The following is a 21,943-nucleotide window of genomic DNA, read 5'->3' as shown; positions in this document are numbered from 1 at the left end:
TTTCTGTCTCCGTCAGGTTCACCTTTCCCTCTCTCCATCCTGATTGGATGTTGCTGCTCTCCTTCACACACACCCATGTGACCATCACTGTGACACTCGCCCTGCTCCTCATTCCCAAGGTACTGTGCAGTTTTATGTTATAGTACCAAAGTGAATCCATTTTTGGGTAGAATAACAGGTCAAAGTAAAAGAAAAAGGTCATCAAGCATGGATTAAAAAATGGAGATTGATGAGGTATCTCATCAACAAGTATGTTACCGTACAGTTACTTTCCACCACAGCTAATTTCTATTATATACTGTATAGGCAAGGAAGACATACCATGCAAAGTCGGTGGGCTATGAAATTCCTTTGAATATCTTACGTTTTATGACAATCCATCCAATATTTGTGGAGAAATTTCATCATAGACTCAGGTGTATGTGAATGTGCATGACATACAATGTTGTTCTCAAATGTGAAATGTTTAAATGTGAATTGTACGTCTGTGTGTGTTCCACAGTTTCTATATGTGTCTAAGCCGGGAAGAGAGGAGATTGCAGCAGAGGTGTATGAAGATGAAGTGGACCTTCGGCGCTCAGGCTCGTACTTCAACAGCAGTTTTCACTCAGCTTGGAGTGAACACAGTGGAGTGGACCCAGATGACTTCCGGGTAAACTCTTTTGCTCCCTCAGAACGATGTTATCACTTTGCTTTGGGACATGATTTACAAACTGTAGAAGATATTCCAAAGGTCACATTTAAATAAGGAAAATACATTTAAATAAGGAAAATAAATGTCCCTTAATTTCAGTTATGACCACATGTAGACTCACTTAAACAAATCTTAAATATATTATAATTTAAATCATAAATTAACAGTAAATAAGCGGTAAAATTTACATTTGTAGTATAACCTTTCTCCACCCTTTATCCTTAACAGTGTTCTTCTTATATGAGAACGTGTCTGTTTCCTTTCCTCTGACTTGTTACTCTCCATATCTTTTCCTCAACCATTTCCTCAATCCCTTCATCAATTCCCTCCCTTCTTCATATGCACCAGGATGAACTGAAGAAGCTATATGCCCAGTTAGAAGTCCACAAGACCAAGAAGATGACCGCAAACAACCCTCATCTGTCAAAGAAGCGAAGTTCTCGATGTACATTGGGGAGATCCATTATTAGACGCATTGCTGAGATCCCAGAAAGCATGAGCCGGCAGTGCAGCCGCGACGACAAAGATGGATCCTCCCAGAGTAGAATCAGTGTGAATTGGTCCGAGTCCTTCAGGAGGGCCCCAGATACTGTCAGTATCAGTTACAAAAGTTCAATGAAATCACCATCACGATCACCATCAATGCGCAAGTCCCAAAGTGATCATCACTATGTCAGGGAAAGTGACCATCACTATGTCAGGGAAAGAGACCCTTCTTTGCATGACAGAATGTTAAAAGCAAACGCTGTGAAGAGATCTTCCCGGCGATCAGAGACAGATTCCTTGGATATTCCACTGGGGGTCTGTAAGTCAGCCAGTGCCCAAAATCTGTCAATTGATACCAATCTCCTGCATCCTGATCACACCAAGCTTCATAAGTCCTGGAGTCTAACGTCCACGACCACCCAGTCTATGGAGAACATACCCAAGGTTAACAAAGCCAGCACAGTGTTGACAAGATCCAGGCAGAGCATTTCCATAAGTGACCAGACCCGGAGTGCTCTCAGTCAGTCAGGGTCATTTGACAAGGCTGAGGTCTGTCCTTGGGAGGTGGAGCAAGAACAATCAGGGGACAAGAACCAGAAGCATGTCACCTATGCAAACTCTGAAGATGTTGAGGACAAAGGGCCACCATCTCCAAAGATGCTTGTCTGTCCCTGGGAACATTTACCACCTGTAGAAAAGAAGCCTTCAGAGGATAAAGGAACAGATGAAAGTGAGTCACCAAAACCACAGGCTCCTGTGTCTGCAAGTGCACCAGGGACTCCAAGACCAAAGATCACAAAAGATCAACGTGTCTTCTCCTTCCGCACCACCACCACCAATAAGTGGCTCTCTGTGAAATCAGTTATGAGATCTGTGGATGCAGTAAGCAAGTCCAGTAAGGAGGGAGATTTAAATAAAGAGGATTCTGTTTCACAAAAAAGTCAGGAAAGTGCTTCCACAACACCAAGATTGCGATCATCCAGTAGACGTCCAAGCATTGAAAAAAGGTCACTGCAGAAAAGAAGTATGACAATAGCAGACAAACCATGCCTTGTGAAGCAGAATGCCATCAGACTTTCCTCTGGGGATTCTTCCGACAGAAGCCCAAGAAAGTTTGTGATCGTAAAATCTGCTGTCTACTCTTGGGACATAGATGATATGCAAAAAGATGGCACTCATGAAAATGTGTTTTTATCAAGGCAGAATAGCAAACGTAGTAGTGGAAGTTCTTGGGAAACTGCCAGCAGCTGTAGAACTCCTTCAACTCACAGAAGAGGTAGTAATCGAATTACACCAGTCCGCAATATTTCCTATACAGATGTGTGTCCATGGGATGGAGCTGGTACTTCCCAGGAAGGAGAGGGACCAAAGAACCAGCAGAGCATTAAAGCAGATGTCTGCCCTTGGGAATCGCAAGTATCTGAACCATCTAATGTATGTCCGTGGGAATCTCAAGAGCAAGGGAATGTGAGAAGACAAAGTGGTCGTGGTGAGGCGTGTCCTTGGGAATCGCAGGATATTCCCGTTATTTCTTATACTAACACGTCCAAAGATTCACAGACCCAACTGTCTTTGAAACGTCCAGCAGATATATGTCCCTGGGAGACTGCAGAAAGTCCCCAACCTTCAATACAGCAAGATAATGATTATGCCAATGTTTGTCCATGGGTTGTTCAGGACAAAGCTGAAGTTGTATATGAAAACCTAAGTCCTTTGCAGACCAAGAAAGAGCTGTCGGTGCCCCTTAAGCAAGAAGTTATGAAAGCTGCCGTCTATCCCGGTGCATCAAAAGAACGTTTAAGTAATGAAAAGCAGCCCAATGCTAAATCACCTGCCCTGCATTCAGGTAAGCAAGTACCCAAGGCAGCAGAAAGTTGTCCATTGGATTTCCCCGATCCACCAAAAAACTTGGGAAACATTTGTCCGTGGGAAGAGGAGAACATCGAGCCAACAAATACAGGCTCAATAATACAAATTAAGGTAGATATTTGTCCCTGGGAGGCTGGACATCAAGACAAACCACAAGACTTACAAAAAGGTATCTCGCCTTTGAGATTTGCTTCCGTACAGACTGATAGGAAAGACGACACAAGAGTAAACATATGTCCCTGGGAAACTGACCTTCCTGAGACAAATGCAGCAACCACGATTGTGTTAAAAGGACTGGAAAAGCTGGCAGATGTTTGTCCATGGGAACATGGCGAACCAGAATCTGGAATGCCTCAGACCCCCAAAACATCAGAGAGTCATGTAAAGCAAGACACAGCTCGCACAAGTGTTTGTCCATGGGATACAGAGGAAGCAGAGGTAGTCAAAACTGAAGTATCCCAAATATCAGAGAAGCTAGAAAGACAAGGAAATTCCAGAGAAGAAGTGTGTCTATGTGACTCGGAAGCCCCAAAGGTTCTCAAAAAGCAAGATGGTGCACGGGCAGATGTTTGTCCATGGGAGTCGGACGAACCAAAGACTCTCCAAAAGCAAGATAGCGTACGGGCAGATGTTTGTCCATGGGAGTCGGACGAACCAAAGACTCTCCAAAAGCAAGATAGCGTACGGGCAGATGTTTGTCCATGGGAGTCGGACGAACCAAAGACTCTCCAAAAGCAAGATAGCGTACGGGCAGATGTTTGTCCATGGGAGTCGGACGAACCAAAGACTCTCCAAAAGCAAGATAGCGTACGGGCAGATGTTTGTCCATGGGACACAGACGAGCCAAAGGTTCTCAAAAAGCAAGATAGCGCACGGGCAGATGTTTGTCCATGGGACACAGACGAGCCAAAGGTTCTCAAAAAGCAAGATAGCGCACGGGCAGATGTTTGTCCATGGGAGTCAGACGAACCAAAGACTCTCCAAAAGCAAGATAGCGTACGGGCAGATGTTTGTCCATGGGACACAGACGAGCCAAAGGTTCTCAAAAAGCAAGATAGCGCACAGGCAGATGTTTGTCCCTGGGAAGCTGAGGAACCAGGAGTTGTAAAAAAGCAAGACAGCACTGAAACAGACATTTGTCCCTGGGAATCCAAGGATCCACAAACCTCAACCGAAATCAAAGTCGATATTCCCAACAGTGACCAAGATGAGGTCACAGAGACCCAGGGGTCATTCAGTGTAGAAGACACTCCAGCAGATAACGGCAGAGAGCAGATAAATGAGTCTAGAGAAAACTTAGCCCTGGGCCGGCGTGATGCTTTGTGTCCCTGGGAGATGGAAAGGAGCAGATCTAGTTCATTCACAGACAATGCCTCAGATATCTTTACATGGGAGCCTGAGAATATTCCTGAGGAAGATGAAGAGGACGATGATGCAGAATGTGCTGCGGAGGCTTTTGTATTCCCACCTGACTTGTGATCTAAATCTAGCCAGCATTTGCTTTCACTTTTGACCCCTCCGGCTAAATCAAAGGGATGGTGAACTCGATAAAACCATTTTGGTGGTACTCTGTTGATGGTCAAGGGCATATTTGAAGTTCTACAGGGAGGTCAGAGTGCAGGGCCATCTCACGAACAGCTGCCAGAGCTGAAAAAAGCTTGGACAATTACTTGGGCTAATCAAAGACAAAACTTGTTATTTCAAGTTGGACTATCCATTTGTGCCAGATACTAGCTGGACACAATAAGTTGTGCAAACGTGACTGGAAAAAAAAGTTTTCTTTTAGCTGAAGCACATAATGCATTATGTCCCTCATTAAACCAGAAATGAACTACAAACATTTCTTGGCTGATGGAAGGGGATCTAAGGTGTTTAGATGAAGTCCCTTTTCTTCCTGCTTCTACCCCCCATTTTAAATTTAAATGTCTTTGTGTCTTTGTATGTTTTTATGTGACAATACACATATTTTCCAAGTACGTACAATATGTTGGACCCATGGCTAGGGTGAATATGTTACAAAACCTAAACTTTACAAGTCCACAGTGCTCGCAATCACAAATACAGCACAACAGATGGGACACTAAGCTTAACCATCATCCGCCAGATTAATCAGTCCAATTTTGTTCTTTTGTGGAAGTTATATTTTCAAAGTACAAATAAGTGTTAAATGTAAAGCAGTCCGCCAGGACTACGAAGGATGTCAAATTACATTTCTTTTAAGTATTAATGATTGAAAAAAAACTATGCATTCCTGTTTGCTTAAGTGACTAAACGGCAATGATCATTACTACTTTTGATTCAGTCAGAATAATGGGAAAAACAACATTTAAGAACTTTAAGAAAACATGATTAAAACAAATGCATAAATCACCACAATCTCAAGACTTAAACCCCTTACACCTAAACAAAACAAATAAATACAGCCCTTACAGTGGAGTGAAAACTGCATAATCATTTTATATGAGCATTGAGAAAGTCATGTCAATATATTTTTATGCACTGGACATCAGTTTCTCTAAGATGGGACAATGAGTTTAACATTGTGTGAAAAATACATGCTTTTCAATGTTTGGTAATTGCAAAAATCAAATCAAATGGAATAGGACACTGACCTGCTTCCATCTCTGAAATTAACTAAATGTTTCAATGATGGGAGTTATGAAGGTGAAGCCTCAGTTTCGATAACAAAGGCTGCCCCCTATTTGCTGATTAGTTGAATAATTTAGGTTTTTTGTCAGGGTTCTTTATGCAGGTAATGATATTAGTCATTATAGTCACAAATATTCTTTTTATTGGATATAGGATATTCTTCTGGATGACCCCGTTGATATGCAGACAGCCGGTAATACTAGAGAAATGAGATCGTTTTAAATTAAAACAATTTATAGATTAGTAAAAGATATCGTATGATCAGACCCAAACGGACTCTGCAGATTTTTTTGATCCAGAATGAAAATCTGTGGAACTGTTTTTCTGCTTGGGGTGATTTGTTAAGATTAAGCCGCCTACACATGATAGACCGCTTTGCGCTGGACGTTGGTTTCCTATGGGGAGAGCGGTGGCACCCAACTATGCCCTGCGCTGCCCCTGGGCGTCGCGCACCGCTCGGATTTGCCGCTTTGCGCTGTGCTCAAAATTCTAATTATTTAAACTTTGACCCAGTTGCCGCTGACCTTTCGAAAGCGCAACCAATGAGATAACAGCATGGGGGAAATGGCTTCCTTGCCACCATTGATGTTTACCAAGGGGGTAAGCGAGCGTCCACAAAGCGTAGCTCCTATGGAGCCATTTGATGCTAACAAGCCATCACCTCCCGTTAGCATTTCATTGACTCCCATTCATTTTGACAGCGAATAACTTTACATCTGAAGCGTTTAAAGACTCTATTTGTCCGTTGTTTATTTCTAAAGAAACACAACAATGTATAAAAGGCTCCATTACCTTGTATCTCACGTTATGGCTCCGTAGCAGACGTTTTTGTAAAAATAGGCTAACGTTTGAGTCATAACCACGCGACTTACTGTCTCATAGTAGAGGAGTTACCGTATAGTACAGGAGAAGCTCTCAGGCAGTTTGGACTTCCATTAGCTGTTTAAGTTTAATTACTAATGTTAAATAGCATTTTAGCTAGCAATAATTAGCCTGTGTCCATGTTATCTCCTTACATATACCTACGCTTCCCGCTAGATTGGGAATGATTGAGATTTCTCTTGGCACAGCTACCAGAAGACTTACAACTTGACAGGTTGCTCACGTCACATCTACGTCGTCTCTCTCAGTTGGAGGCTGCTCAGTAACGCTCAGCCATCACCGGGAAAGTGCTTCTAATATCCTTCACTGGTGACCGTGGAAATGTACGGCGTCACATTGTACATTTATTTTACTGTCTATGACGTTTACCTGCGCTACACTTTGCTCTCTGCGCTTTGCTCTGCGCCCAACTAGCAGTGCGCAGAGAGCAAATCGTGTATCATGTGTAGGCGGCTTTAGTTTTTTAAACAAATTTATTTAAATGTTAAAAATCTGCAAAATGTTCTGCTGAATTCCACAGGGCCCTGCTTATGACTACTAGATATATTATTAGCTTATAGTTTATTTCCATCAACAGTCGGCCCTACATTACAATTTTTGACATTAGTGAGTACTTTTTCAAAGAGTCATTACTCTTCAGTCATTAAGTTTCAAAAAAGGGTTTTATGGTGATTATTTTTTTTACAATATTAAAAGTTTTCTGTGTTGATGTAATTAAGTCACGTCTGTGCCAGCAATTTGTGAAATCAGGTGTCAAGTTTTTCAGCACTTCTACTACAGTGTCATTTAGTCCCAAACGGCTGCAGTGATTTCTTTTCATTCAGTGATCTCATTGTTTAAACACTGCGCCAAGTTTTTTGTCAATAGTGTGACCTAGTTATGTGAGCATTGTTGCATGTTTGTGTGTTTTTGAATGAGCGTGCTGTAATTTGTCGTCACGTAAAAAACAGAATTGTTGTAACACATCCCTTCATTTGCATAAAGAAACAGCTCACGTTTTGTTTTCAATTTTGTATGCAATATCTTCTATGAAAGATTATTCTGACAAAGAAAAATACTGGTGTGAAGAGACGAAGATGGGACACTTTATTTTTGTATTTCTTGAGGTCAACATGCAGTATATTCATCAAAGTAAATAAACCATTCAATTTCTGGAAACTTCTACATTTTATTTTTTGGCATGTACACCTTTTTTTCTTGATGTGTGAAACAAATCTGAGAAAAGAGCTGCTGTTATTATTATTATTATTCCAGACTGTTGTGTGGTGATTTATTTGCAGGGAAATGAGCAGCTTTTTGGCTGCAGGACTCAGTAGTTTGTTCATCCTAAAACTCACCTGCTGCTTCCACCGTTTCAACAGCCAGCAGCATTTTTCAAACAGATAAGAGCCTCGAAAAGAAGCCCGGTTTCCTGCCAAAGTGGACAAACTAACCAGCCACCGCCAAAATCTAACCAGCATTTGGCCCATGACTGCTCATTATGTCCTATTGTGGTTTGATGTAAAGAACAGTGCCGCCTGGTGGCCTATTTATTCCATTGAACTGCCTCTGGCTTGGGAACTTCATAGTGGAGGGCCTCAAACTCTTGTCCTGGCTTCAGCTCTGGACCAGGAATCATGACAGTCTGGAAGAGTAAGTGGAGCAGATTAGCGTCATTTGAAAGCGGAGTCAAATAAGTCACGTTAATTGTTAATTGAAATCAACACAAAATGCATAATATATTTAGTTTCCGAGGTGAATTAGGCTTCACGACCAAGATTAGAAAACTAGTTTGCAATATTTAAAACAGCAGAAAGACTCAGGACAACATCTTACTTCAGAAACAACAACACTGTGAAAGAACCAGCCTGGGTATTGACCTCCAGGGCCCCCGGCCTCACCTCCAAGCCCCAGTAAGTGGCTCTAAGCCTGGGTTATCGTGCTCCACGACCCCCAGCATCCCTCCTAACCCCAACTAACCCTCTCCAGGCCTGGGTCTTGACCTCCAGGCCCACCAGCCTCCCTCATTTAATTGTTTGTTCCTACATTCCCTTATTCTTTTATACAATTGTGGATGTTTTTCTGGATTTTCTTAGAATGAAATACTTAATATAAAGTTTACTCGGGTTTACCAGCTACGGCCAAAAGCAGATGTAATTGTGTAAAATCTAGTCGGGTGAACGACGTGTCCTGGGAACGTTGTGAAACGCGGTGCAACGGGCTTTGAGGCGTTTTCTCTCGTTTAGTAAGGGTGTTTCAGAGATGTTACCAGCTGCGATGTGTATGTAAACTCAAGATGAAAAGGCAGCACAGCAGGGTGTCCAATGCACCCTCGTTTCAGTTTAAATAAACGTTTTGACGGTGCTGAACGTGCCCCAGGTTTTCATTCCCGTTTAATTTCAGGCACTACAGCTGACTGAAGAGCTTAATTTGTCAGTTGGCTTGGCAGATTGTGGTTGACAGGTGGCAGATCCTAAAATAACCACAAAGAATGAGTCAAACCTCAGAGGTGTCTTAAGATACGTGTAGCATTGTGCATATAAAAATTGAAAGGAATTTTAAAAAGGAATGAAAAATAGACAATGTAAAAAAGAAAAAAAAAAGAAAATCTCCATGAAATGAATCACTTCAGACAGTTCTGATAAAGACGATTGATAAAACGCCATTTGTGACTCACGTCATTCTGTTTTGATGAATTTCATAATATAATTTCCCTTGTTTCCTTACTATATACATCGCAAAATAACTATGAGAGCGAGGAAGGCGCCTCGAGTAGAGACTGTTGCAGAGCACTGATGGCTGATGTTTTTTTTAGAGTAAGAAACACCTTCCAGGCAACATTAGGGCTCCATCTGTCTGGCATATCTGAGACACAGCAGGGGCTGTGATTCGCAGATTCAAGGTGACTATATTCTACGTTTTGCAGTGATGCGTATAATGCAAGTCAACTTCTTTTCCCAGTCTTACGGTGTGAAGACTGACGCAGACACCGAACACGACCTCTCAGGTATTCAGAATCTAACTGGGGCTTTGTGCATCAGTCTCTAATGCTCACTAACACGAGTTAGTTGTTGAGGAAACTTGTACAATATCAGAATAAACTAACAGATTGCCAGGGTAAGGGTCACTTAAAGTCCAAGCAACAGGGATTCCTGTGTGAAGGACGGAGCCACGACATTCCTACTAGGGCTACAACTAGCGCTTGATGTCATTGGCCGACTATTTTCTCCATTAATCGATTAGTTGTGTCGATCAGTGTTAGCCAAAGCCTACGATGACGTCCTTAAATGTCTTGTTTTGTCCACAATGGAGGACGGATACCCGAACCGGGCTCGGTCACATCACCGCGATAAGGCATTGAACATTTTAAATTTAAAACAGCCTATTACGTAGGTGCCTGTGTTAACGTGAGCTTGTTCCCCCGTGTGAGCTGATGACCTCATCTGTTGACATTTCCAACGCCTTCCTTCAGTTGCTTAATAAAAGATTTCCACACAAACAAACAGACGTGTCATTACTGCTGTCAGACGCGGGCCGGGCAGAAAAATGCGGCCCGATCCGCACTCCAGTCCACAACTCAAATATATTCAGTTTACTGTCACAGAGGAGAGAAGAAACTAGAAGATATTCACATTTAACAGGCTGACATCAGAGAAGTTCTCATAGAAAATGACTGAAAACGGAGTCATCGATTATCAAAAATAGTTGCCGATTAATTTAATATTCAACAACTTAATCGATTCGTCTTTAAAGCTATAACTGCTACATGTCACAAATATTCATATATGATGGAGATGTGCTTCTTAAATGTGGTTTAATCCTGCATCCACATAGTAACTATAGGGATCAGAAAAAACTCTATTTGACTGAGGAACATTAGCTCTTTATGGTTAAAGAGTTGCCCAAAAGAAAGAAAAAAACCCCACATTTTCTCAGTTACCTCTATTGGTATCTATCTATGTAGATAGTTCTGGTTTTATTTGTCCAGGTTATGAGGTATCTGTGTCTGAGATTTCAGCCTCAACCGCAACACAACAGAGGTTTTTGTTTGTGGTACTCAAAGCAACTGAACATTAACATTACATCATTACATCATTACATTAAATGTAATTTTCCTTCAAGAACGTGAGCACCATAAATTCAATACCATTTTCCTGAATATTATTATTATTATTATTATTATCTCCAATTCTGGGCAAATCATATACAAAACTATTAGTCGGCAACTGTGTGCTCTGTGCTTGTTTTTGACAGGAAGTGTGCCTCGGACCTCTGCCCTTTTATTCTATTATAAAGATAAATGTCAGCCTGTGCAGAGCGGAGGGTCACCTTAATAATTGGGTCTTTGGCCGGAGCCCAGGAAGGCACTATTTTTCCGTGCAACCTCCAGAGGCCGTAGGGATTGACGAGATGTCGTTCTATGACCAGGTACTCTAAGACGTCCTTCGGCTGCTCCTCGCTGCCCATCATCAGCCTCCCGAAGCGGTCGTAGATGGCCAGCATCTGCAGGACGAGCAAATGTAAAAGAAGGATCATACAGTCATCTAAACTCTGCCTGTTATATTGTCTTTAAACCTGATATACAAACCACAAAACTGCTCTTCAGTTTGCCTTTTTCCAGTATAACCCCTGCCATAAACGGTGTGTAGATACATAACATAAAAGCGTGATTTATGCTTCGGTGTTAGATTTAGGCCGTGGCTATGTACAGAAGTACATGGAGACACGGGCCCTCCACCGGACCCTACGCCATAGCCTGATGTGCACCTCTCGAAAAATGGAACATCAATCAAGGAGAGGGTTAACTTGTCCTGCTACAGATTTCCAACCATGGTCAGAAAGAACAGGGGAGACACTCTGTTTCTCTCACTGTGACTCTAGAGTCACCACTCACTCCGAAGATAATCACCGCCACGCTCTCCCTCGCTCTACCACACACTGCTCAGTTCAATTTTATTTATATAGCACGTTTAAAAACAACCATAGTTGACCAAAGTGCTTAACAAGCTCCAAAATCAAAGAGATAATATACACAAACAATACACAATACAAAATAACCAACAGTAGAAAAAGGTCAAGATATCAAAGCTCAACTTGAATTGAAAGCCAAAGCATAGTAATGGGTCTTAAGCAAGGACTTGAACGTTTCAATGGTCCGAGCTGTTCTTACATGAATAGGGAGACTCTTCCAGAGGTTAGACGACTGGTGTGGACTGATCCAATCCAACATACAAAGAGTAACAAGCAGGTAGGGCTTGACCTTAGCCAAGAATCTCAGCTGGAAGAAGCTGGTTGTAACAGCAGCCCACACACACACACACACACACACACACACACACACACACACACACACGCTGGCCCGGCTATTCTCCTAAAGAGATCGACGCACACCAACGCAGTAGAAGTATAAACTTCAGGCCACTTACGTAGGCTACGGCCAAAGCTCTGCGTGGAGCCTCCGCAGAACCATAAATCACGCTTAACACTTGTTCAGGTTATTGGTACATGTGCGTGAGTAACTGTATTCATGATATTGAAAAATGAAAATAGGAAAAACTAGCACACACTTTGAGAAAAAGCTGAGCTGAGCTTGAGTCGACAGTTCATTAACATACGAGTCATACCTGTTTGGAGTGCATGCGGACCGTCACCTGGCCGTACAGGTTGCCCTTGGTGACCATGTCGGGGCAGCGGGCGTGGACCACTCTGGGCGGCTCCAGGGACTCTACGAACCTCCATCTGATCGTCTTGTAGCGGTTCCCCCTCGTCATCTCCTGAACACAGGACAGAGCAGTAGAGACTCAAATAGAGTGGGGATTCAATGACACTTTTGAATTGAAGCAACATTTAGAAGAAGAACTCACAGGATAACACCTTTCTGTCACCAAGGAGTGAAGTTTCTCCTTGTTGAACCTGCAAAGCAAAATGGCAGGAGTTACTTTTCCTCTCTAAACATTAGGGCAAAAGATTTTTATAGTTTATTTATATAGCACATTTCAGCAACATGACAATTCAAAGCACTTTACATAAAACATTAAAAAACAGCCAAGAGTATAGACCAAAAAAACAAACAACATAGAGTAAGGCAAGTATAAAATACAAGAATAAACGTTACAGTGTATGAAATGAATTATTTGATTTAATAAAAGGCAGCGTCAAACAGAAAAAAGTCTTCAGCCTTGATTTAAAAGAACAGAGTTGCAGCGACGACTTGCAGTTTTCTGGGAGTTGGTTCCAGATGTGTGGTGAATGAAAACTGAACGCTGCTTCCTCCATGTTTAGTTCTGACTCTGGGGACAGAACCCAGACAACCTGAGAGGTCTGGATGGTTCATAATGTAGCAGCAGATCAGAAATAAACCGTTCAGTGCTTTATAAACCAACAGTAGTATTTTGAATTTAAAGTGCTCATATTCTGCTTTTTGCCTTTTCCCCTTTCCTTTATTGTGTTATATATCTTTTTTGTGCACGTTATAGGTTTACAAAGTGAAAAAGCCCAAAGTCCCCCCCAAAGGGACTTACCATCTCCAACAGAAAACACTGTTCACCAACTGCTCCAAACAGCTCTATTGTAGTCCAGCCTTTACTTTAGAGACAAACGTGGTCACTTTGGAACACGTTATAATGCTCGCCTAGCTGCTAGCATGGCACGCCCTCATACTCTGCTTCTGACTGGCTAGTAGTCCTTACCTAGGTACTGTCAGGGCACGCCCTCATACTCTGCTTCTGACTGGCTAGTAGTCCTTACCTAGGTACTGTCAGGGCACGCCCTCATACTCTGCTTCTGACTGGCTAGTAGTCCTTACCTAGGTACTGTCAGGGCACGCCCTCATACTCTGCTTCTGACTGGCTAGTAGTCCTTACCTAGGTACTGTCAGGGCACGCCCTCATACTCTGCTTCTGACTGGCTAGTAGTCCTTACCTAGCTACTGAGCATGTATGACTCCCAACAAAGATGAAACAGCAGTGAGAGGTCTCACTCTGTAGCTAAAACAGAGAGTTCAACACACAGGGTGAAAAGAGGAGCTGCAGCAATGTGCAGTACTACAAAAAGCCTGTAAACCTATTCTGATATAACCTCTAAATACAATTATGAACCTGAAAATGAGCGTAATATGAGCACTTTAAGTAAAATGTTTAGTCACATTAAATGCTGCATTACTGTGCATCAGGCTCTGCTTCCTGTCAATCACCTTATTATACACAGACTCTCCTACAACATAAATCCCTCTGTAAACATCTTTTTATTTGAGACATTTTGCTTTGGCAGGAAGAGCGGTTAATGTCAAGCTAATTTTGATCATAAAGTTTGTATTTAAAAAATAAAAAAGAATTCAAATTAAAAGTTCTAAATATAAAAAGACAAGAAAAGTGATGTAGATACTTCATGATATTTTTTGACGAAACGTGCCGTTTTGTTTCTAACAAAGCCAAACGACAAACAAAACCAGCTAATTGATTGTCAAAGGGAGTAGAACAAAGCTCGTTTTTCCCATGTTGCAGCAGATCTGAAGGCAGCATGAGTCTCTCTCTCTCACTTCTACGACACATTCCTCGCTGTGGTATTAGGTCATTCCTCTCCGACTAGCAGAATCTGAATACTTTATTAATCCCCTCAGGGAAATTATTTAGTTGCAGCTGCTCTCAGTCAAATTCAAGGTAAAAATATGAGTAAGAAAAGTCAATAAGTGTACACTCACCTAAAGGATTATCAGGAACACCATACTAATACCGTGTTTACCCCCTTTCACCTTATGAACTGCCTGAATTCTTTGTGGCATTGATTCAACAAGGTGCTGGAAGCACTCTTTAGAAATGTTGGCCCATATTGATAGGACAGCATCCCCCACACCATCACAATCACACCACCACAATCACACCACCACAATCATCACACCACCACCACACCACCATCACACCACCACCACCATCACACCATCCTACCACCACCATAATCACACCATCACCATAATCACACCATCCTACCACCACCATAATCACACCATCCTACCACCACCATCACACCACCACCATAATCACACCATCCTACCACCACCATAATCACACCATCACCATAATCACACCATCCTACCACCACCATAATCACACCATCACCATAATAATCACACCATCCTACCACCACCACCATCACACCACCACAATCACACCATCACCATCACACCATCCTACCACCACCACCATCACACCACCACAATCACACCATCACCATCCCACCATCCTACCACCACCATACCATCCTACCACCACCATCCTACCACCACCATACCATCCTACCACCACCATCACCAGCCTGCCCATGCACAAAAGTCACTTGTCCGGGTAAAGATTTATCATTTTATAATTTGTTTTGTGTTTTGCTAATGCAGAATTAGAAAAAAAACGTTGAAAGCATCCAAACATTATCAACATTAATACAATTCAGTTGAAACAGTAGAAACAAAACATGTCCCAAGAATAGATTTCCCCTTCAACAAGACAAAAGGATCTCCAGACTCCGTAATACAAAGTAATACTTTGCGCGCCGGTGTGCAGACGTTAATATAATGAGATTCTAAGTCGATACTTTGAGATATTAAGTCAATATTTTAAATGTTCTCATTACGTTGAGATTCTTAGTTTATATTCCGAGATACTGTCAATATTTTGAGATACTAAGTCAATATTTTGAGATACTAAGTCAATATTTTGACCAGAGGTAAAATAATTTTGTAGACATAATACAATGGATTTTGCCACTAAATGTTGGTGTTAACTTTTTATTTATTTATTTTTTCTACAATTTCACTTTGTACCCGGCAGAGGCTGATTTACCAAGAGAGCCTTTAACAGATGTAGCTACTTTACAGTTAATTATTAGCCGATATTGAATCCGGCAAGTCACGGAGCTGAGGTTTTACAATAACTGACGGACAAACAAGCAGCGGTGTAGTAACGCTACGAGGCAGAGAGCCGGCCGCCAAATGAGTCAAATTAACTTCGTGCTTCATCCACACAAAGCACGCTGCTATCGACACGAGTGACATCTGCACTCGGCTCGTTTTCTGTGAACGATGTGGAGAGGAGGCAACGTTAAGGTGGAGTTAACAAGCTAATGTTAGCCAACTAACACCGGCTGGCTCGGCGTGCTTTCATGCTGCATCGCTTACAGAGAATGAGCTGAACAACGGGCTGGGTCTAACGTTAGCGGTCCGCTGACCCGCTGCCGCGGATTGTGGGGAAATAATGTATTTGTTTCAAATTGGTAACATAGACGTGATGAGTGGCACATGACGTGAAGTAACATGGCATTTTGTAACTTGTCCAGTGGGGCAAGCCAATTTCGCTTCCACTTGCCCTACAAAAAAAAATCCACTTGTCCCGGACAAGCGGACAAGCCTTAATGTCGAGCCCCCCCCATTCTCCTCTGACCTCTAGCATCAACAAGGCATTTTCACCCCCCAGGACTGCCACACAGAGAAATGTAACAGGTGTTCCTAATAATCCTTTAGGTGAGTGTATAATGTATAAAGTAACATAGCTACAGTAAGAAATAAAAACGTTAAGTAGAAGTGAGATTAGGTTGTAAATAAGTACAGTGTGAATGTAAGTAGCAGCAGTGAATAAATAACACCTTTACGCATGTAGCCGATAAATTATTGCACCAAGTAATTATTGTACATAATTGTCCAAGAATATTGAGATGTGATGTGGAGGTATGTGCTGTTTTGACACTGTGATGCTGAGACGAGCGGTGTCAGCTGGATGAGTGAAGCAAGTCCATTTTCTTACTGTGTCAGGGCGCTGTGGGCCTCAATAAAGATTTCTTGAGCTCGCTCTGCAAACCCCTTCGTTGTGAACTGAGAGTCGTGCTCTTTGATTTTACGAATCCTGAAAGAAACAGCATTGGAAAAAAATACATTTAGCTTTTTTACATTTACTGTAAAGTGTATAAACTTAAAAAGGTCCACTGTGTAGGAATGTCTCCCGTCTAGCGGTGACACTGTATTTTGCATTCAAACGAATAGTGCTCTCTAGCGCCTCGCTTTTTCAAAATGCATGTTGCAACTACGGTAGCCGTTATGGACCGAGAAGCTATGACAACATGTCTTCCAATTTTTGCTTTTTTGGTGAGGAGGATTCCTTCTCCTGTGGCTCGGCATAAGTATGATCCTCCATTATGAACTGAAGGGCAGTGCAGGCTTTCACATTTGCCGGGGCGGTGACAAGCGCCTCTCACTGATCTCCTTCTCCGTCTCAGCTGGTTTCAGTCACGTGACGCTGGCTCTGAAGGAAAACGCGTTGTGGGTTAGCTAGACATGTAGGCTAGTGCTTCATGTCCCTCTCAGGGATTACAGTTTTTCAAAATGGCGGAACGACATTGGAAGCCTCCTTGGACTTGCCCGTCTGATGTAAATACAGATAAGAAATTCTTCGCTTACGAGGATAAGTCAGATCATTGGTAGAGGTCATTTTACACCAATGAGGACATATTTATGAATGAAGACATTGATTTTAGCTAGTGAAATACTTAAAACACTACCCAGTGGACCTTTAAGATGTTTTTCGATCTGATAGAAAAGAAACAGCTGTAATAAAGTGGTAAGAAAGAGGTGCCCTCTGTCTCAATGACAAAGACACATCAAGCTAAATTCTCTCCAGCAACATCCAGAAATGTTTGACAAGAAAAAACATCCGTACAGTAACACCATGAGGAGTTAGAGGAACAATCTTACGCTAGCTGTGAGCTGGCGCTTTGCCGTATCTGTTCCGTTCGTTGTTTCAGGCCTTCTTTAGACAGAGTGGAGAGACGAGCGTCGCCCTCCGGGGGGATGTAAGGGTCGAAGATTCCCGCTGGTAAAGACAACAGGCAGGGAGGATCAGTCAGTTTTTACCCTCCAACCGGGAGAGATAATACAAAACAAACTGTTGCTGACTGACTGGTGAGGAGTTGTTATGATCTGCTCTAAGATCACTGGACTTCAGTTACCAGACCTAAAACTGGCAGTCCAGAAAGCTAAGAGAATCATGGGCCATGTTCTGTTTTGTAGATTGTTTTTAATGCCATCAGGGCGGCGCTATCCATCTTGATACTCTCCGCTATGAACACATTGTGTTAGGTTTATGTATGCTGCTATATGTTTCTATTTATTTATTTTTTTAAGTATACACTAGCACTTACATTATATTTTTATAGACTCAATGAATGATGTACTGACTGGAGAGCACTTTAAATGTTGTACCTGTGACAATAACAATAAAGGCCTATTCTATTCTATGTATGGTAAGCCTACTGATCATCATCTTCATCGTTCTATCCCTCCAAAGCCTGATATGTTGAATTTTATAAATAGAATGATAATAAACACAAAAAAACCTAAAGCCTTTGCAGTAAAGTTCAACAAATTGAAAACTAGAAGCATCCCAGACCAGCAATAACTTCATGTACGCCTGTTGAAGATAAAGAACACAATAAGCATTCTTACCAGTGCAGGCGATGTTGATGGGCCTCTCAAAGTACTGCTGTCTGAAGACAATGCCCGCTGCTCGGGCCTTGGCCTCCGTGTTCTCCTCCCTCTTCCCCTTCAGCCCCACTGCTGGAGGGATGAAGTACCGCTTCTTGGTCCGGACCGGCAGGTAAAGTGGGACGGGATGCCGCACGTCCAGAGACGCCTCAGCATTCTGCGAGAAGGTGTTTTAAGATCAGATAAAACTTTATTTATACTGAGGGAAACTGTTCTGGTGTAGTTGCAGTTCAAAGTGAAATCAAGTGCAAATATACAGTGCTAAGCATTGGTGAATACACCCATGCTAAAGTTGACTAAAAAGAGGAATAAAACAATTGATCTTAATGCCTTAATTAAAAAAAATAGGAAAAATCCAACCTTTAAGGACACCAATTGTCTTTGTGAATGAATAATGTATCGTAAATAAATAAATGTTCTTCCTTAAAATGCAGGGGGCATAAGTCAGTACACCCCTATGTTAGATTCCCATAGAGGTAGGCAGGTTTTTATTTTGAAAGGCCAGTTATTTCATGGATCCAGGATACTATGATCCTGATACAGGTCCCTTGGCCCCCCCCATCATCACATCCCCTTCCCCATACCCCCACATCATCACATACCCTTCCCCATACCCCCACATCATCACATACCCTTCACCATACCTAGAGATTGGCATGGGGTACTTTCCATAAGATCATCTCTCAATGCAAATCAAACCAGCTATTAGGCTAACTGAAATACAACCATGTGTCATAAATATAAACAGGTTAACAGTAATAGGCTAGAGGGAAGAATCCTAAAAGTGCTTTAGTTTTTGAGATATCCCTACCGGAGGTAGAACAAAGCACAACAATGTTTTCATATTCTCTTTGGTCTCCCACATATAAAATGGATTCCTGTATAAATATATTTTACTGCAAACGTGGTTAAACTGACAGATATTGTGACACACCCCATAAATAAAAGAAGTGCAAAAAAAAAAAAAGCCAAGTCAAGTCCGATTTATCCCAAATGTGGGGTTACTTTTCAGATGCCAGTTTGTCATCCCGTCCCTGTCCGGTGAAAACCACGCACCTCCAGATGTGTTGATGTTGAACGTTTGTGATAAACTACATAAACAGTCTTTAAAAAGCCTCTCGGATCAGCTGGAAAATACGTCGTCACAAAGCTGAAAACAGGGCTGTTTTTCTGACACCATGAAAAGTTTGTGTGAGTGCTGCTAATTTCCAACCCTGACTTTCGTGCAAACGTCACTCACCACATCATTTTAACTGTACGGACAGTATATTACATTTACTCGAATACTGTACTATTACTGTTCAAATTTGAAGTACTTGTACTTTACTTGAGTATTTCCATTTCGCAACGTTATACTTCTACATGTAATCAACTACATCTTACAGACTTATAGTGTACTTTTAGTTCTACTACATTTTTCTGACAGTTTTATTTACTTTTCAGGTGACAGGTTTTTCAGGTTTTTTTCCCCCATCCCCTTCCTGTCCAGTGAAAACCACGAATCTCCAGATGTGTTGATGAACGTTTTTGATAAACTGAAGGTTGAAGTGTTGCTTTATGTGTTGAGAAAGTTCTCCTCCTCCTTAAAGTAAACAAAGTCTTTAAAAAGCCTCTTGGATCAGCTGGGAAATGCATCGTCACAGAGCTGAAAACAGGGCTATAAGATGATCTTATAGAATATGATGCATTGCTGTAGATTAAACTACCCAACAGTTAATATAGGAGTTTAAATGAGCACAACCTTAAACATCTACAGAAGTAAATGCAATATGCACATTAATGCAGCAGGAATATTAATCAAGGAGCATTAGATCTAATAGGAAATAGAGCTGGGCAATATGGCGAAAATCAAATATCACAATATTTTTAACCATATACAGGTGCTGGTCATATAATTAGATTCTGCATTGTTGGGTCTGGAGCGTCGCATCTTCCTCTTCACAATACCCCATAGATTTTCTATAGGGTTAAGGTCAGGCGAGTTTGCTGGCCAATTAAGAACAGGGATACCATGGTCCTTAAACCAGGTACTGGTAGCTTTGGCACTGTGTGCAGGTGCCAAGTCCTGTTGGAAAATGAAATCTGCATCTCCATAAAGATGGTCAGCAGCAGGAAGCATGAAGTGCTCTAAAACTTCCTGGTAGACGGCTGCGTTGACCCTGGACCTCAGAAAACACAGTGGACCAACACCAGCAGATGACATGGCACCCCAAACCATCACTGACTGTGGAAACGTTACACTGGACTTCAAGCAACGTGGATTCTGTGCCTCTCCTCTCTTCCTCCAGACTCTGGGACCTTGACTTCCAAAGGAAATGCAAAATGTACTTTCATCAGAGAACATAACTTTGGACCACTCAGCAGCAGTCCAGTCCTTTTTGTCTTTAGCCCAGGCGAGACGCTTCTGACGCTGTGTCTTGTTCAGGAGTGGCTTGACACAAGGAAGGCGACAGCTGAAACCCAGGTCTTGCATACGTCTGTGCGTGGTGGTTCTTGAAGCACTGACTCCAGCTGCAGTCCACTCTTTGTGAATCTCCCCCACATTTTTGAATGGGTTTTGTTTCACAATCCTCTCCAGGGTGCAGTTATCCCTATTGCTTGTACACTTTTTTCTACCACATCTTTTCCTTCCCTTCGCCTCTCTATTAATGTGCTTGGACACAGAGCTCTGTGAACAGCCAGCCTCTTTAGCAATGACCTTTTGTGTCTTGCCCTTCTTGTACAAGGTGTCAATGGTCGTCTTTTGGACAGCTGTCCAGTCAGCAGTCTTCCCCGTGATTGTGTAGCCTACAGAACTAGACTGAGGGACCATTTAAAGGCCTTTGCAGGCGTTTTGAGTTAATCAGCTGATTAGAGTGTGGCACCAAGTGTCTTCAATATTGAACCTTGTCACAATATTCTAATTTTCTGAGATACTGAATTTGGGGTTTTCATTAGTTGTCAGTTCTAATCATCAAAATTAAAAGAAATAAATACTTGAAATATAGCGGTCTGTGTGAAATGAATGTATACATTATACAAGTTTCACTTTTTGAATGGAATTACTGAAATAAATCAACTTTTTCATGATATTCTAATTATATGACCAACACCTGTACATCGGTGGCGATATTGTGGCGATATTGAAGTGTTCACTATTGGTGCTTTCACAAAGATTTACACAATGAGAGTTTTGATAAATAATCACCAATAATGTGGATACCATGGCAAATTATAAAACAGTAAGTAAGTCCAGAACATTGCATAACTTCACGGTAATGCAACCTTTTAAACCAGGAAAAGACAACACACGTGTCATATCACGACACTACGATATCCAAAATGTAAGACATATCTAGCCTCATATATCGATGTCGATATAATGTCGATATATTGCCCAGCTCTACTAGGAAAACAGGTACAGGGAACATTTTACTGCGCAATGAATACTTTGACTTTGAGTAGCCTACTTTACGTACATTTAGCTGATCATACTTTCACTTAAGTAAGATTTTGGACATTACTTCTAGTGGAGTTTTTTTTAAAGTGTGGTATTACTACTTTTACATCAGTAAAGGGTTTCAATACTTCTTCCACCACTTGTCCTGATGTAAATATTCTCCCATGTATCTCTGATGTCCTGTCAGTCGGTCGGCTAACGTTAGCTAAACTAAGCTAGCCCCGTCAGGATTATGCGCAGTGCAACGCGTTTATAACAAGCAAAACAAACGAGCTGCTTCGACAACATATTGACTGTCTGTTTCTCATAAAGTTAAGCGTTATTAAATGTCTCAGTACCATCAAACTGCTACATGTTGCTCTGTGAAGAGCTACCAGAGTCCTCCTTATGGGCATCGCCATCTTGACAGCATTCAGAAAGAAAA

The 21,943-nt window shown here is 41.8% G+C and overlaps 2 protein-coding genes across 2 annotated transcripts in view; one reads left to right on the top strand and one right to left on the bottom strand.

The window, feature by feature from the left end:
* gpr179 (G protein-coupled receptor 179) overlaps positions 1–7,741 on the top strand; it is a 27,376-nt gene extending 19,635 nt beyond the window's left edge. The window contains exons 10-12 of the mRNA XM_078270755.1: positions 17–119; positions 503–652; positions 1,043–7,741. Of these exons, the coding sequence (XP_078126881.1) occupies positions 17–119; positions 503–652; positions 1,043–4,528 (3,739 nt within the window). The 3' untranslated portion in view covers positions 4,529–7,741. The remainder of the gene's footprint in view (positions 1–16; positions 120–502; positions 653–1,042) is intronic.
* Positions 7,644–21,943, bottom strand: mrpl45 (mitochondrial ribosomal protein L45). The gene is made up of 8 exons (XM_078273602.1): positions 21,858–21,943; positions 18,042–18,237; positions 17,292–17,409; positions 16,348–16,446; positions 12,424–12,472; positions 12,184–12,333; positions 10,889–11,062; positions 7,644–8,204 (listed from the first exon to the last, which is right to left on the bottom strand). The coding sequence occupies exons 1-8, from the start codon at positions 21,918–21,920 to the stop codon at positions 8,106–8,108; spliced, it is 948 nt and encodes a 315-aa protein (XP_078129728.1). The 5' UTR covers positions 21,921–21,943; the 3' UTR covers positions 7,644–8,105.

Source organism: Sander vitreus, chromosome 2 (assembly GCF_031162955.1).
Source record: "Sander vitreus isolate 19-12246 chromosome 2, sanVit1, whole genome shotgun sequence".
Lineage (NCBI taxonomy): Eukaryota > Metazoa > Chordata > Actinopteri > Perciformes > Percidae > Sander > Sander vitreus.
This window is presented reverse-complemented; position numbering and strand designations above follow the sequence as displayed.